Consider the following 16,523-nt stretch of genomic DNA (forward strand, 5'->3'; position numbering starts at 1 on the left):
CCTATCCGTTTCTAGTAAGATATCTTATCTATAGCACCTGCTCAATGCAGGTTTATTAAACATTTTTTTAGTAAGTATAATACTTATTATTGCCATTGTATTTAGCCAGCACTTGGAAGTCTCCCAGAGTTTTGACAACCGGGTGGATTCCAGAGCACCTGCTCTGTCCCGGGCCCTGGGTGTCGGTGGTGATCACGCCTGGCTGGTGTCCTGGCTTTATCCAGTGAGGTGACATCATGCCTGTGAGATGGGCAGGCACACAACGAACGGGAGAGGAGTGTGGCGGTCACTCAGAGTCTGCCTGGCTCTCGGACCAGCACTCTGGGCGTGACCCTCCTCAAAGGAGCAGGACTCTCAGACTTGGTGCATCCAAACCTGAGCCCCTGATCTGCGCAAATGGTGGCAACAAGCAGCCGAGCTGGGAGCCCAGCCTGGACGATCGGGGCCTGCTCTGCCTGCCCTTCTGGGCCTTGAGGGCTAAGGCAGGTGGGGTGGGCTGTGGTGTGGGACACTCACCTGTCCACGGAGAGCTTCTGCGCCAGCATCCGCCAGTCATTACCCCGTGAGTTGGGGGCGTCTAGGCTGTTGCATATCTTCTGGCGGATGGACAGCGGGATCTTGAAGGCGTAGGGTCCCAGCTGAGTGGTGACCGTGCTGCCAGGGGCAGAGCAGAGAGCATCCAGGGAGCCAGCAGGCGTCTGGAAGGGCAGGCGGCGAGAGTGAGGGGGGCACAGCACTGGGCACCTGCCCTGGGGCTGTGAGCCCTCGGGGCCGTCCCGTGCTGATGCATGCCCTGCGCGAATGCTGACGCAGTGTCACCATTAGGAAGCCCCCTGAGGAGCTTCCGCCACAGTCTAGTCCACATGGACCCATTTTTACCCACGTGGAAAATGAAGTCTAGGAAGGGGAAGTGACTTGCTCACAGCCACATGCCAAGTTAGTGGCAGAGCAGGGTCCCAACCTATGTCCAGAGCTCTTTACGCTGCCCAGAGAGGAGGATCTGGCACTGTCACCCTGGGTGGCCTGGGTTTTTAACCCTCAACTGGATTTATTGTGGTGGAGAGCTACAGGCCTGGTCCTCGTGTCAACCTGGGCTCCAATCCAGTCTTGCCACTGGTGTACTGTGAGCAAGGACCTGCCCTCCCTAAAGCCCACTCTCCCACCTCCCAGGTGGGCTCCTGTGTCACGTCTGTTTCCAGGAGGTTGTGAAAATTTAGTGAGATAATGTGAGTACACGCTGGGCGCGTGAACGGCACTCAGCGAATGAGAGTTGTTCACACAAATGACCACATCTCGTTCAGACCTGGGAGTTCTGAGAGACGCTTTATGGGAGGCGGCATTTCCACCCCACGGGGGAAGCACAGGGTCTGTGTGTTGCAGCCCCCACTGCCAGCGGCATCCTCCGGGCCTCACCTCTGCCAGCGCGGTGTGCAGCTGGAATATCTGGCCCTCCCCTTCCACCTGCCGCACACAGATCTTGCAGGCGAGCTCCGTGGAGGCCAGGCTGTGCCTCTCCAGGGTGAAAGTGCAGTGCAGGGCCTTCTGGCTGCCACTCCAGATGTGATAGAAGGGGATCTCCTGCAGGAGGAAGAGGTCAGGGCTAAGCTGGTGAGGCCAGCCTGCCCTGCCCTGGCAGGGAACGAGGCAGCAATGGGCAACAGGCCAGATTCCACCAGGGCTGGGAGCCTCAGGGAGGGCTGGGACCTTCAGGGGCAGTTCAGGCCTCTCCACTCAGATGGGCAGAGGAAGAAGGGCTGGTCAAGGGCCCTTACGCTGGCTGAGTCTGTGTTGGGCCCTCGGTTCCAGATAGAGCTGAGGAGGGGGCACGTGGGGACGGAGAGGCACAGGTGTGTGTGAGTGTGCATGTGTCTGGGGCTGGGAAGCCTCGTGGACTCAGGGGTGTCCCACGCTCAGGCTAGGTGGAGGGCTGTGGCCATCAGAGATTAGCATGAATGCTCTTAGAGATGGTAAGCCTCCGTGAGGATGACAGGTAATTGTGCATGGGAGTGAGTGACAGAGCAGAAGTGTGAGTGTGGCTGTCAGTGGCACTGAATCTGGGGGTGTGTCTGAGGATGGCTGGGAGCACGGAGCTGGGGTGGGAGGCAGATGGCAACGAGAGGGACGCCAGGGAGGGACAAGGCTGCAGGACAGAGGGAGGAGGCAGGGCCCAGGAATAAGGAATTGGTCTTCCCCGGGCAGCCCCCTAAGTGGTGCCCCTTCCCCAGGTCCCCCCTCCCCCTTCAGCCCGGCCCCCACCTGGTACTTGGCCAGCAGCTTGCTCCTCCAGTGGGCGTGCGGGATGTCATGGAGGGAGAGGCGCAGGTTGTGGTAACTGTCCTTAAAGAGCAGGGGTTTGGGCTCTTCCACCAGGTAGCCGCCCAGAGTCCGCTCCAGCTCCAGCACCTCCTGTGGGCCGGGGCGAGGGGATGGGGGAGCCTGTCATACTTGGCCAACGGGCCCTTTCCTGCTGCAAGCTGGGGCGCGGGGACCCTCTGAGCACAAGCTGCGCATGTGGCAGGTGGCCACAGAAGGCTTGTGGTGTGATGAATAGACGAGTGGATGGACAGAGAAATAGAAGGATGAACAGATACTGGGACAGATGCCTGGATGAAAAGATGGACAGACAAAGAGATAGATAAACAGGTGGACAGATGGACAGAAAGACAGATAGATGGATATACAAACGGATGGGTGTGTGCATAGAATAGATGCCAGGACAGACACATGAGTGGCTGAATGGGTGACGACTGGGTGGACAGGAGGGCTGATGCCTGAGTGTGTGAACAGATGAACAGAAAGATGGAGGGGTGGGTGGATAAATGGATGGGGGTTAATAAACAAAGAATGCCATCAGGTCCAAGTCTGGTGACTTCCCTCTTGACCTCCATACCATTCTCTGGCCAAAGCCGCACATTAGCCATGGCCTAGCAGCAAGAGGTCCAGGCTGCAGGGCCATTTCCCAGGAGCCTCCCAGCCATCAGGGGCCCGCTGGCATGTCAGACCTGCCTCACCCCAGCAGGAGACACTCACTCCCATGGGGCCTTTCCCCTGTGTTGTCCCCCTATGTACAGTGTAGAGCTGGGACAAGCCCCATGAGACTGGGAGACAAAGGAGCTGAAGGGACCACAGAGCTGGGGTGGGAGGAGGCATGGAGCCATGGGAAGGGGCCATGAGGCTCTGAGGGGGAAGGGAGGGAGAGTGTTTGCACTCTCCAGTGCTGGGGCAAGATGTGACTGAGGTCCTAGGAACCAGGGGAGGGTTGGGGAGGGAATGGACAGGGGCTCTGGGGCTGGCGGGGGTGGGTGATGCTAACACAGGGCTCCACACCTGCCATCATCAGGCTGTAGGTGCTGAAGTCCAATCCCCTCCCCTTCCTTCCCCCCTGCCCCAACCACTGCTCACGGGCCATGGCCCCCCTCACTCAGGGCATCACCACATGCAAACCCTGCATATGCCAGGGGCCTGGCTGTCAGCCCTCCCCCTCCCCGGGCCCATCCCATCAGTCCTGGTGCTGTCCATTCCACTGACTAAACATGGAGTCCAGCCCCACCTCTCCTGGCCACTGCCACTGCCTACGGCCCAGGGTCCAGTCCCAGCCTCCTGACCAGCCTCTCCACCTCTCATCCACCCGCCCCTGCAGTGTAGCCATTGGAGCTTTCCAAAGAGCACCCGTGAACAGGTGTCTTCCGGTCTATCCTGCTTCCCAGCAGACAGATGCCAGATTCCTTGGCATGGCCCCCGAGGCTCCGGGAGGCTGAGCCTGTCCCTCTCTCCCGCCATCACATTCGCACATCCCCACATGCCGGGGGCTCGCTGGGCTACACGCCAGCCCCTGCCTAGGCTCTCCTGCCTGTCCGCAGCGCCCTTCACCCCTCGGCCTGAACTCCTACTTGCCGGCCTGCTCAGGGCCCCTCCGCAACCACCCAAGCCCCTCCAGGCCTGGGGCTCCCTTAGTCCCCCGTCAGAACCCCCCCCCGGAGCCCTTAGCACAGCTGGCTCATCTCTGCATCTCAAGGGTCCGATGCCCATCAGTGTGCGAGGGATGCAGTGTGACTGAATGAGGCTGGTTGCAGGGGGCATTTCCTGGGAGGCCCCACGAGCCTGGGGAGGGGTGCTGGCAGGGACCCTGCAGCTGGCTGGCCGTGTGGCCCCGTGGCCTGGCCTACCTTCAGTGCCACGGGCGTGTCCTCCAGGCAGTAGACCCGGAGGCTGTACTCCAGAGAGGTGCAGAGGGCAGGGGCGAACACGGCCAGCTGCAGCCGCTTGACTGCCGAGCGGGAATAGGACTCGCCCGTGAGCACGTAGGTGCCCAGCTGGTCCAACAGGATGTGGCAGGACCTGGCCTCCAGCTGGCAGTAGCAGGGCGTGTTCAGGGTCTCCTCGTCCAGAGTCACCACCTCCTGCAGGGAAAGAGCGAAGGCAGGGTAGACGGGTCACAGCCATCCAGGCTGGGCCTTCTCTCGCCTCCCCAGGCCTCCCGGGCAGGTTCAGAGATCTGGACCGGTCCCTGCCGGGGCCCTCACCTCCCAGTGACCCTGGTGGGCCTGGGTCTTGAGCTGGAAGATCCAGTCTCCGGCGCTGACTTCGGCACAGTGAGGCACAGTGAGGATGACGGGGCGGCACAGCAGGAGGCCTGTGGGCCCGCAGGTCACCGAGGGGCTCAATACTGTCTGGGTTCCTTCCGAAAGCGGGCTGGGGGCAGGATGGAGCACAGGAGGGAGGCTGTGAGGGGAGGCCCGAGGAGCTCAGCAAGGGCACGGGCTGCTGGTGCCGAGCCTGCCCCAGCCCATGTGGCAGAGGCTGGTTTCTGCTGCTCCGCGCCCTGCGTACCCAGAGGTCAGGGGGCCCAAGGAGCAGAAGATGGCATGAACTCTGAGGATGCTTCCACGTTTTTGCCATTACACCACAGCATTCTCATAGCTCGAAATTCTTTGCTCCAATTATTAAAGGTTCTGCATTCTTGGAATGTCTTTGATAGGTGTCACTAGAGTGCGCTCTGGAAAGCTGTTCCCAACCTACACTCCCACCAGCAGGCCACAGGAGGACCATGTTCCCAACCCTTTGCCAGCACCTGGTGTTAACATTTGAAAAAAAAAAAATCCTTGCCAATTCCTTAAGCAAATACATTATCAACATTTGTCATGGTTGTTTTCATTAGTTTTCTTTGACTACAAATTAGATTGGACATTTTCTCACAACGTACTGGCATCGTGTGTGTGTGTGTGTGTGTGTGTTAGCGTGTGTGTTAGCATTTGTGTGAGGGTATACGTGTGTGAGTGTGTGTGTGAAAGAGAGAGAATGCCTGTGAATCACTTGTTCATGTCCTTTGCTTGTTTCCACACTGAGACGCTCAATTTTTCTTATTGGTCTGTGAAATCTCTTTACATAGTGAGGCTATTCAGCCCTTATTGCACCTGCATCCAGCTTGTCAGCTGTCTTTCAGCTTTATGATTTATGGTGTTGGTTTTGCAAGTTCTAAATATGGACACAGTAAGACCAGTGTTCTCCTTTGAGGACTACCTCCAGCCTCAGGATCAGGCCCAGACGGGGAGGTGGTGTGGACAGGTGGCAGGAGGAGAGCGGAAGCGGAGGGAAGACAGCCTGGGCCGGGGCTGGGTCTCTACTCACAGGGTGTTTTCTGCCTTGTTGATAAGCAGGTACATCTCGTAGAACTTGCCCTGGGGAATGGCTCCATTGGGCACCAGTAGGCTGACCCCTAGGGAGAGAGAAGAACATCTCCTGAGCTCAGGTGGACACCAGCCGGGGTGGGGAGAGAGTTCAGGGACTGGATGTGAGGCCAGGCCAGGCCACTGACCAGAGCCTGCTTGTCTAGTAAGACGGGGACCTCTGACATTGCCCCCAGCGCCAGCTCCATCCAGAGCTCAGTGCATGATGCTGGGTCGCTGTCAATTGCTGGCTTTGCAGCTGAAGACGGACACCCCTGCCCCTCTACTGTTAGAGCCCAGGACAGCACTCTGTAGGTTTGCTGAACTACACGGGGCTCTTCCCCTCACTTAACAGACAGAGAAACTGAGACTTAAAGGGTGGCTTCCCCAAGGTTCCCGTGCCCCAGGCCTGAACCTCAGGCCTTCTCATCAGACTTCTCCGTTTGATAGTCACTTCTTGCCCCCAGGCCTTCCTTTGCATCTGTGCGGTGGGATCAGAAGAGCCCCTCTTCTGCTGGGGGGGCGCTGGGGCAGTCCAGGGAGGATGTGCTCAGGCCAGGCCTGTGGGCAAGCAGGGCAGGGGCCCACCTGTGCCGGGGATGCTGAGCCTCCCGCCCAGGCAGCCAAAGGTGCCGCTGACGCTGCTCCCCGGGTCTCGGGGCAGGCCCAGGAGCTGCTGGGAGCCGAGGCTGGCGCTGTGCAGGTGCAGGAAGTGGGCATCCCGCGGGAAATCGCCAGGGTACGTGCCGGGCGGCAGGACCCCCAGCAGGTCGGCCCCATCTGGCAGGCCTGGGCCGGAGCTGGTGGTGCTGGAGCTGTAGACCTTGACCTTGAGGCTGGGCAGGGGGTCCAGCAGGGGCGAGTTGGTCATGGGGATCTTGTCGGCTGAGTCCTGCAGGGCGTACACGGGTCCGCGGTAGATGCCGGCGCTGGCGGTCAGGTCGGGAGGCGCAGATGCGTGCAGGAGCTGCGGGTTGTCTGCAGGGGTGGGGGCTGCGGTCAGACCCAGCCGAGCCTCACAGGCCCGGGCCCCACCCCTGCTCCTGTTGTAAAGCCCCACCCAGCTGCCTGGCAGGGAAAGGCTCAACTGCGGCCCCAGGTCTGGTCTGGCTGCCACCATGGTCTTTCCGGTGTCCCGCCTCCGCCAGCCACCCCAGACGTCCTCGGGTCCTTACTGGGCCTCACAGTCTTGAAGTTGACTGGGTGGAAACCGCCAGTCAGGGCGGCGGATGAGTCGGTGATGTCGGTGTCGAAGTCGCGGCAGTTGCGGCGGTACACCACCACGCCCACCACCATGAGCACCGCTACGACCACGAAGACGGCCACCACAAGGCCCGCGTACAGCGCCACGTCCCCTGAGGGCTCCAGCACTGTGGGGACAGGAGGGCCACGTGAGGGGCATTGCAGAGACCCAATCCCTGGGGAGGGGCAGAGCCTGGGGCCTGCTGGCCTGGTCTGAGTCCCGCCACGACAGGCTGGTGACCTCGGGCAAGCCTTGAACCTCTCTGAGTGTCCGTCCCTATGGGTGAAACGGTCTCAAGGACCCTGCCCTAGCGCCCTCCCAGGGTGGCAACGCGAGCAAGACAACAGCATGTTCACTCCCAGGAGCCAACTCACTGCTCACCACTGAGGAGGGGACAGGGCTCTGCGGCTCAGTCACTGAGGCTACATGATTGTCCTATCAGAGCTGGGACCCAACCCTACAGAACCTCGCTCTGAGCCTACAGCAGTTTCCACAGGCCCAAAGGCCCCGGCTCCTGGAATCTCTGTAAATAGCAGCTCTGAGCTCTTCCTCCACCCCATGCTCTGAGGGCGGGAGGGGCGGGGGGTGGAATGACATGCACAGCAATGGGATGGAGCGGGGTGAGCAGGAGGGGGGAAGGGCCCAGGGAGGCAGCCCATGGCTACACTTTCCCCGCAAGGCAGACACGCCAGGCAGGCAGTGTCGAGGTCAGAGGGGCAGGGTCTGCAGGAGAGCTGTCCAGTAGAACTTTTTAGGATGATCGAATATTCTATGTCTGCACTGTCCCGTATATAGCCACTAGCCACAGTGGCTACAGAACACCTGAAATGTGGCTGGTACGACTGAGGAACTGAATTTTTTTGTTTATTATTTTTTAGAGACACTGTTTTGCTCTGTCTCCCAGGCTACAGTGCAGTGGCATCATCATAGCTCATTGCAACCTCCAACTCCTGGGCTCAAGCGATCCTCCTGCCTCAGCCTCCCGAGGAGCTGGGACTCAAGGTATGTGCCAACACATCCAGCTAATTTTTTAATTTTTTGTAGAGATGGGGTCTTACTATGTTGCCCAGACTGGTGAATTTTTAGAGCTTAATTTTAATTAAGTTAAATGGAAGTTTCAACGGCCAACGTGACTAGTGGCTGCCACACTGGACATCCCAGGCAGAGCTGCTCCTCCCCCAGCTCCTTTGGGAGCACCGGAAAGCACTTGCCCACTGTCCCTCCCTGGGGCCCTTGGAGAAGCAGGCCCACTCTCCTTGCCTGGCGCCCTCCCAGTCCTCGCGCTTGGGTCAGCCTAAGCCTTCGGCAAGGCAGAGTGTGGCTCCCGGCCCGGACGACTGCCCACTTCTGCCCTGTCCCTGTGCCCAGCTCCCCAGAGGACCTTGGGCTGGGCTCTGCCTCCTAATGTCCTCACTGACCCTGGGCCACTTGCCTGGTGACTTACACTCTCTAATCAGTCACCAGCCTGGCCCCCAGTGAGCCGGGCCGAGGGCCTCACTGCTGATCTTACGTTTCCACAATTATTTGGAAATTGTGGTTTCATGGCCACAGGGCAGTCTGCCGAAGCAGCTTTATTGCTCCGATGTTACTGCAGCCGCAGCGCAGCCCCTCGGGGCTGGAGGGCGAGCCCCTCGGGAGCCGACGCAGGGCAGTGGGCGTCACAGGCAACTTGGGAGGCTGGGCCCAGCTGCTGGGGGTACAGGTGAGGGCCCTGGGTGGACTTGGGTGGTGCTGCCCCCGGCCCTGTCCCAGAGAGGGAGGCTGAGGGCATGGGGTTAAGCGCACTAGCTTTGGCCTCAAAAGTACTGGGCTAAAATCCTGGCTCTGCTACTTCCTGGCTGAGTCTTTGGCATGTCCCTTCTCTGAGACTCAGTCGCCTCTCCTGTGGCAGGAGGGTCAGCAGGGTGTCCTGGGGCCTTTCTGTCAGCCAGGGCTCTGCGGTCCGTCTGCGATGGAGAACACAGACACATGCAGCATGGGTGCAGGGCATCCCGTGGGGCGCTGGTATGGGGGGCCACCTTCGACTGTCCCTGCCATGTACCCACACCCAGGAAAGCCAGCCAAAGAGAACCAGGGATCTCCCAGAGGAAAAAGGACAGCCATGAAATGGGACTTACGGTGGCTTTTGGGGTCACTTAGAGTTTTCTTATCTGTTAAGGGAAATAAAAGGAAAGACAATGACACAGGTGACGGGGAAAGGGTGACAGACACGGCAGTGGGGAAATGATGTGATGAGATGACGATGTGGGGGGCGGGCAGGGGCCCTGAGGGCTGCTGCACTAGGCGGGCACTGGGGCCTGGGGCTGGGTGGGGGTGGGGGCCCTTCCCTGGCTCCGAGACCCCCCCAGGGCCCCGCCTTCCCGGGGACTCACTCTGCATGCACAGCCCGTCAGTGCAGTTCTTGGAGTCGAGCAGCGTCCCGCTGCAGTCCCGGCCTCCGTTCTGGGGCGGGGGCGCCATGCACTCGCGGCTGCGCCAGTGGGCACACTCGGTGCTGCAGGCCGACCACTTGCTCCACTCCGTCCACGCTCCGTCCACTGCAGGAGCACGGCACACAGACACGTGCGCACGCAGTTACGTGTGCGGAACATAGAACACAGCAATACACCAACACGCACACATACACCCCGTGGCAGGGAAAGAGGAACCCAGGACGCATGCGTGCCATACAGGGACATCCCACCGCACCCACACGGCCCGTGCCGACGGACAGCCAGATGCACCAGCGGACGGAGAGGGCACAGACAGTTGCATGAGATCATTGACGCAGATACAGCCCATGCACAACGGTAAACACCACCACACAAACACATGACCACAGGGAGAGAACACAGATGTGCCAGGGCAGACGAACAGAGGGGCACACGGAGAGCAGGAGGAAGACAGAAAGGGGAGAGGACGGTTAGGGGATCAGGGCCGTGGTCGGGGTGTGTCTTAACAGTTAGGTGCGGGAGGCTCCCCCGACCCTGGGCAGCTCTGGGACCCTGGCCTGGGGCTGACGCTGAGAACCCTCGGCTAGAGGTCAGGGAGAAGAAGCCACCCCTCAGACCGCAGCTCAAAGCCTCTGCCTCCATCTCACCAGCAGCGCAGGGCAGAGTGAGAGGTCAGAGGTCAGAGCATCTAACCCAGACCAGGCGGCCAGCTGTGGGCCTGGGACAAGCACGCTGGGGAGAGAGTGGCTGTCCGGGCTCTGGCGCACACCACAGGAGGTGAGGATGGGCTTGGGGTGGGGCTGGGCGTGGCAGTGTGCCACCTGGCCAATGGCCCTTACCTGGGCACACGGTGGTGCAGGCAGTCTTCTGGAAGGCCTGGCCCTCACAGAAGGCCCCTCCATTGAGCGGGGCGGGGTTGGTGCAGGTCCGGGTGCGCTTCTGCCAGCCTCGGCCACAACGGTTGGAGCAGGGCGACCACTCTGCCCAGCTGGACCAGCCGCCATTCACTGCAAGGGAGCAGCTGTCACCTGCTTGGCCTGGCTCTGGGACCCTCTGGGCCCCCCAAACCCATTCCCCACCCCTGACAAGGGGGCTCTCTGCTAAAGCCTGGCCCTCCCTGGCTGGACCCCTCCGGCGGCAGGGGTCGGGTCTCCGACACCAGCAGGCAGAACTGAGCTGCAACCGCCAGCACCAGAGAGGACCCGGGGGTCGCTGTCTATTCCCCAGCCCGTTATACGATGGCCAATGAAGGTCCAGCGAGGCCTGACTTGCCCAGGGTCACCCCATCAGTGACGGGGCCTGGGACTGGGCCTAGAGCTAGAACCTAGCACAGGATCTTCTCTGTCAAGTCACCTCAGCTGTGGATTTGTCCCTCCCACCTGCGGGCCCAAGGGGGCAGCAGAGAACAGCTTACAGGCCTGGGCACTGGTTCCCACCTCTGCGGGGACAACAGGCTTGGGTATGGGGAGCTGACCAGGCCCTGCCTCAGCCCCCTGACTTGGAGAGAATTGGGTCTTCTCCTTCAGAGACAGGCAGGTCTCAGGAGGCGGGATGTGCTCCTGGCTGGGGACCCAGGGACGCCTGACTGGCTGTGCTGTGACCTTGGTCAGTTCCCCTCCCGCTCTGGCCCATCCTTCCCACCTGTCCAGGGGCCCTGCTGGCCTCCTGGTGGGCGGTGTCAGGGGGGTATACAGCCCCGCTCCTCCCTCCCTCGGCCGTGCCTGCCCCCACTGCGAGAGGCCCGCACCGTAGACAGTGACCGTGGCCGTGGTGCTCCGGCGCTTGGCCACGATGTTCTTGGCCACGCAGGTATAGTTGGCCGTGTCCGACAGGCGGGCCTGGCGGATGATGAGGTTGTGGTCGATGGTGATCAGGAAGTTGGTGTCCTGGGTGGGGTCGATGACGTCCTCGTTCTTGAGCCATTCCACCTGCAGGAGCGGGGTTGGGGGACAGTGAGGGCCCGGGGCCTGCTTGCCTGTATCCTGGGGAGGGGGCCCGCTGTGGAGGGGAAGGGGGCACATAAACAGAAGGCCAGCAGTCCTAACTGGTGGGAACAGTGAGGCAGGACCCCACAGGACGGGACACTGTGCCAGGTGCTACGCAGCACCATGGTTAAGAGTGACATTTGCCAACTGGGTGGTCTTGGGAGGGACTCCCTATTCAGGGCCTCAACCTCATCACCCGAGGTGGGAGCTGAATGGCGTCTGCCTCACAGGGCTGCTGTGAGTGCAGCACCTGGCTCAGGGTGAGTTGAGTTCAGCTAACCAAACAAGCGTCCGCCAGCAGTCCCTGTCTGCTTCAGTAGCTCCTCCCACCAGCCCCACTAGCCAGGGTGAGTGGCCTGGCGGGTGATGGGGAGCACGGTGCCTGGGCTGGGCAGGCCTGGGTTCAAATACCAGCTCTGCCACATGCTTCCTCACCCTGGTGGCCGCTCCCCCTCCCCGGCTGCTGCCCAGCTGTCTGAGCTCCTTACACAGAAGAGGGCTTGGGCTGGGGGCAGCTAAGGGATGAGTGCAAGGTTTTGGGGTCAGACAGGGCTGATCCTAAGCTGGAAGTCCAGGGTCCTGTCTTCCCCAAGCCCCTGTTCCACTGGGGCCCCCAGGGCAAAGCTGAGACGTCCCCCATGCCCAGCTTTAACTCCTGGCCCACCAGTGCAGGGAGCATGTCTGGAAGGGTGGTGAGAGGGGATGGGACACTCCAGAGGCTGTGTGGTGAGGGGACGGGGTCGTCAGCCTGTGGGGTGAGAACACACTAGGACGTGCACATTATGAGACCATCTGGCATCCATAAAGCTGGGGTCCTGGGTTCTGGGTGGGGCAGGGGGGAGACAGGCTGAGCCTGGGGGTTCTTGTCTTAGCTCCCCCCATCCCGTGGGGCTGCGCCTGGGGAAGGCCCAGCTGGGAGCTGGAATGTGCCGAGTTCTGCAGAGGTGGCAGTTCCCATCTCTGTCCCAAGCCTCGAGCTCCCATCTGTGAATGGGGAGGGCTCTGGGAGACTAGCAGTAAATACTGTGCCTGCCTGGTCTCCCCCGTGCCCAGTGCCGCCCACGTCCCCGCTCACCTCGGCCACAGGCACCCCCTCCGGCGGGCGGCACTGCAGGAGAACCTCATGGTCCAGGGGCACCTCCTTGCCCAGAGGCTCCTGATCGAAGTTCTTGCGCAGGTCTGGGAGAAGTGAGAGGGTCCCAAGGCACGGTCAAGCGGCGCGAGGGGGATTGGAACTGAAGTTCCCCACTGCGGCCACTAGGTGGCGGTGCACACCAAGGGAGCTGTTGATGGGGGCCACCTGGCCTCTACCTGGCGCACTCCCCCTCCTCCAAAGGAGGGGCCTCACTAGGTGGACTTGGGGAGCAGAGTTCCCTCTCTGACTCTGGGATCCTAACATACAGTGGATGTGGTGAGGAAGCCGCCAGCTTCCTTTATACAGAAATAAGTGAAAAGGGGCCATTAGGACTCCTGGGGCCAGAGGTGGCCCAGGCTCTGGGTCTAGCAGCCCCCTTCTGGGCTGGCGTCCCCGTGCCTGGGTGTCTCTGTGGTGGGCGTCCTCAGCCAGGGATGGACGTGGAATTCCCTCTCTGGGATCCACGGGGAAGGGAAGGGCGCGGGGCGGGGGTGGGGTGTCGGGGCGTACAGGCGATGCGGACGTAGGCCCGGCGACTCTTGGTGGTGCCTGCGGAGCTCCAGGCCACGCACTGGCACCAGTAGTCCTCCAGCCCGAAGAGCTCCTCCACCTGCTGCCGCGACACCTCGATCTGCACCTCGCGCACCCGCAGGCCTGGGAGGAGAGAGAGTCGTCAGGGGCAGGCGGGGGACGCGGGGCTCGCTCCCTTCCGCCCGAGGCCTGCTGGCTGCTCTGCCAAATGCCCCTCGTTTCACATATTCCCCTTCTCGCTAGTCCCCTGCCTCCACCCTGCCAGGGCCACTGGCTTGGACACCGTAATGGCTAACGCAAGCCCTCTGTCCCCTCCAATCCACCTTCCACCTGGCAGCTGGAGTGTCCTCTTCCAAATGCTCGAATGGTGTCTCATTCCTCCCTGGCATGAGACCCTTTATACTGGGTCCCAGCGTAAGGACCCAGAGCCTCCGTGCGGCCTCCAGGCCCTGCAGGAGCCCCCCCTTCCCACCCCCACCCCAGGACGCTGCCGTGGGCTGTGTACCCACCTCCCCACCCCGCTGCAGCCTCACTGGGCAGCTTCCAGTCCCCACCTTCCCCGGCTCTGCAGCCACAGGGCCACTGCACCCTAGTCCCCTGCTTGGAACTCTCTTCTGTCCCCTCGGTGCCCGGTGGACTCCCAGTGACCGTCAGCTTTCGGCTCGGCCTCACTTGCTGAGGGAAGCCGCCCTCCGTCCCACGCCAACCCCCACGCGCTCTCATGGTGCCACGCGGCACCCGCGGCTGCACTGGACGTCTGTCTGCACAGTCATCGGTCCCCTGCCCAGCCGCGTTTCCTCCCAGCACCGACCACTATCCGCACCCAGATTATTTACTGACGTGTTCACGTGTTAACTGCCTGCCTCCTGCGGGGGAACGATACGGGGCTGTGTCCTGCTCGCCACTGTGGCCCAGGACCCAGCACGGAGAAGGGGCTCAGCCTGTGGCAGGGGTATGATGCCAGCCTCTCCCTGGTCCCCACCCAGGAGCCTGTGGGACTGGAGCTGGGGGTGGTCCCTCTTCTTGGGAGCCCCTGAGCTCCCAGCCTACAGGGGGTGGGGGGCATCCTCTGCCACCCTCCCTCAACAGAACCCTCTATGCTCAGGAAAGGGGTGAACCTCCCTGGATTAGGGCACCCACCCAAAGCTCCTCCCCACAGCTTAGGGGAGGCTGTGAGGCTTCTTCCTCTAGGAAGCCTCCCTGACTGCCTCCTGCCTCAGAATTTCCAAAGCTTCCTCTTGGCCATGGCGTGTTCTGTCTCAACCTCTCATGGCACATGGGTTGTTAAGACCCTTGAGGGCAGGACTGAGCACAGTGTGGTCCTGTGGAATGGTGGCTGAGGGCAGGGTTGGGTGGCCAGACAGGTTTGAATCCTGGTTCACTCCCTAGCTGTGTGGCCTTTGCTAAGTTACTTAGCCTCTCTGAGCCTCCGTTCCCTCACCATAGTAAACGCTCAGGGTAACTCTAAGTGAGTCGTGGCCATTGCTCTGCCACGCCACCCAGCCCAGGCTGGATACACGTTTACTCCGGCAAGTCACTGGATCTCATCCAGCTTCTTCCTTTTACATTTGGAGACACTGAGGCCCAGAGAGGGTAGGTGGCAGGCCCAAAGGCCCTCAGTGAGTGGTCACAGGGTGGAAGTCAGCTGTCTGGTGTCTCTGTCCCCTAACCATGATGCCTCTGGACCTCTCCCGGTGTCATCACTGCATTGTCAGGGAGGGTGGGGGCCTCGCACTGGGGGTGCAGACAGCGAGGACAGCCCCAACCTGATGGCCAAGGAACTAAATGGAGGCGGCTGGGGTTTGTCATGGAGGGAAGAGGCTGTTTCAGGGGTGGGCGGCTGTGCCTGTCCATGGTGGCTGCCTGGAGGGTCGGCTCCACCATGGATGCTGCACGGCCCCTGCCCCTTATTTACCAGGTTGTGAATCTGGAGGAGCGGTCCCTTTCAAGGGGGTCACCTATCCAAGAAGGTTTCAGCAGTGCCCAACAGTCGGACAGAGAGACCCAGGGAGACCCAGGGAGGCTTGACACCTTGTCCACGGTCACCAACGAGCAGGGATGCAGAGAGGACAAGGACGAGGTCTCTGGTCTCCCCACCATGGCAGTGCTGGCACGAGCTGGTGGGTGGGCCTGTCCCACCTCTCCCGGCCCCCGGCTGTGCTCCTGTGTTTCCAGGGCCTCGGGGGGTGCCAGGGTCGGCTGGGGCTGGGAAGCAGGAGGCTGAAGTGGAACCAGGCCCCACGGCTGCCAGGGGAGCCCTGTCCATTATTTGCAGCTAATGGGGACAACAGTGCCCCAATTTCTAAGGCTGGCAGGGCCTGTGTGCCTGGGAGTGGGGGAGTAAGAGCCACGCTATTACTAATAATCACAGGGTTATTACTACTATTTCTAATCATCTGTGAGGGCCCAGCAGGCACACAGCTTCCTTGCTTTGCCCGGACCCCCATGGCTGACTTCTGGCACTGGCCAGGGGGGCTCAGGGGACAGAGAAGTCAAGGACTGTTATGAGAGACAGACAGAAAGAGGCCAAGAAAACCCAGAAAGAGGACAGGAAACAGCATTCACCGAGCGCCTGCCGGGTCCTGGCTTGCTGCTCAGCGCCGAGTGGAGCCACCACGCTCCACCCTCACCAGGATGTTCTGTTAACATCCAAGTTTACAAAGAGAGGGACTGGGGTTCAGAGAGGTTAAGTGACTTCCTCAAGGTCACACAGCCAGAGAGTGGGGACAGCTGGCAAATGTGGTGTTTTGGGTTGTTGGTTTTTTTTTTGCCTTTAAAAAATTCCTTGTTTCGTGTTTACATTTCAGGTGAGAATGGGATTCCAAATCTATTTTTAAAAGTTATTTTAAAATGATGGTAAAATACACATAACACTTGGCACGTTAGCCATTTTTAAGCGTATGGTCCGTGGCCTTGCATCCGTTCTGGGGTGTGGTTTTAAGCCTGGGTGGTTTTGAAACCCGTGAGCTTTTCCCGGCAAAGCAGAAATTGAAGGAGGAAGAAAGAAATGCAGGGGAGAGAGAGAGTGAGACAGAGAGAGGGGGTGGAGAGAGAAAAACAAGACAAGGGGGAGAGGAAGAACCCTCTTTCCTCTTGTTAGGAAAAAGGAGAGAGAGAGAGAGAGAGAGAGAGGAAGGGAGGGATGAGAAGGGAGAGATAGGGAAAGAAGAAAAGAAGAGAGGGCTGAAAAAGAAGAAAAAAGAAAGAGATCAAAGAGACGGTAAAAACAAAACAAAAACCCAGGCAGGCTGCAGCCCCCCCTGCCAGCCGTCTGCCAGGTGACCAGCAGTGGGGGGACCTATCCCTCTGCTCTGAGGGTTCTTGCATTGTAAACAGGGCCCTGGTGACAAGCGAGCCCCCCACTTAGACTCGGGGGTACCACTGGGGCAGGCCCCGCCTCTGGGAGACGCGAGGAGCCCCAGGGCTCACCCTCCTCCCTGGGGAACCCGGAGCCCCCCTCGCACCACAGACGGAAGGGTCCTTCTTTCTCCCGTTTCTCAGCTTTCAGCCGCTCCCCTCTCTCCCTTTGGA

General features: G+C 60.7%; 1 protein-coding gene across 2 annotated transcripts in view; it reads right to left on the reverse strand.

Annotated features, from left to right (window-relative positions):
- UNC5B (unc-5 netrin receptor B) overlaps nucleotides 1-16,523 on the reverse strand; it is an 84,607-nt gene that overhangs the window by 4,179 nt on the left and 63,905 nt on the right. Inside the window, exons 3-16 of one of the 2 annotated variants that reach the window (XM_069459814.1) lie at nucleotides 12,972-13,115; nucleotides 12,402-12,505; nucleotides 11,089-11,269; nucleotides 10,181-10,348; nucleotides 9,282-9,446; nucleotides 9,027-9,059; nucleotides 6,842-7,036; nucleotides 6,255-6,644; nucleotides 5,629-5,716; nucleotides 4,524-4,692; nucleotides 4,167-4,400; nucleotides 2,257-2,406; nucleotides 1,414-1,578; nucleotides 517-698 (exon numbers count right to left, since the gene is read on the reverse strand). In XM_069459814.1, coding sequence (XP_069315915.1) covers nucleotides 517-698; nucleotides 1,414-1,578; nucleotides 2,257-2,406; nucleotides 4,167-4,400; nucleotides 4,524-4,692; nucleotides 5,629-5,716; nucleotides 6,255-6,644; nucleotides 6,842-7,036; nucleotides 9,027-9,059; nucleotides 9,282-9,446; nucleotides 10,181-10,348; nucleotides 11,089-11,269; nucleotides 12,402-12,505; nucleotides 12,972-13,115 — 2,368 coding nt within the window. The remainder of the gene's footprint in view (nucleotides 1-516; nucleotides 699-1,413; nucleotides 1,579-2,256; nucleotides 2,407-4,166; nucleotides 4,401-4,523; nucleotides 4,693-5,628; nucleotides 5,717-6,254; nucleotides 6,645-6,841; nucleotides 7,037-9,026; nucleotides 9,060-9,281; nucleotides 9,447-10,180; nucleotides 10,349-11,088; nucleotides 11,270-12,401; nucleotides 12,506-12,971; nucleotides 13,116-16,523) is intronic. The other variant, XM_069459815.1, reaches the window with a different exon arrangement.

Source organism: Eulemur rufifrons, chromosome 28 (assembly GCF_041146395.1).
Source record: "Eulemur rufifrons isolate Redbay chromosome 28, OSU_ERuf_1, whole genome shotgun sequence".
Lineage (NCBI taxonomy): Eukaryota > Metazoa > Chordata > Mammalia > Primates > Lemuridae > Eulemur > Eulemur rufifrons.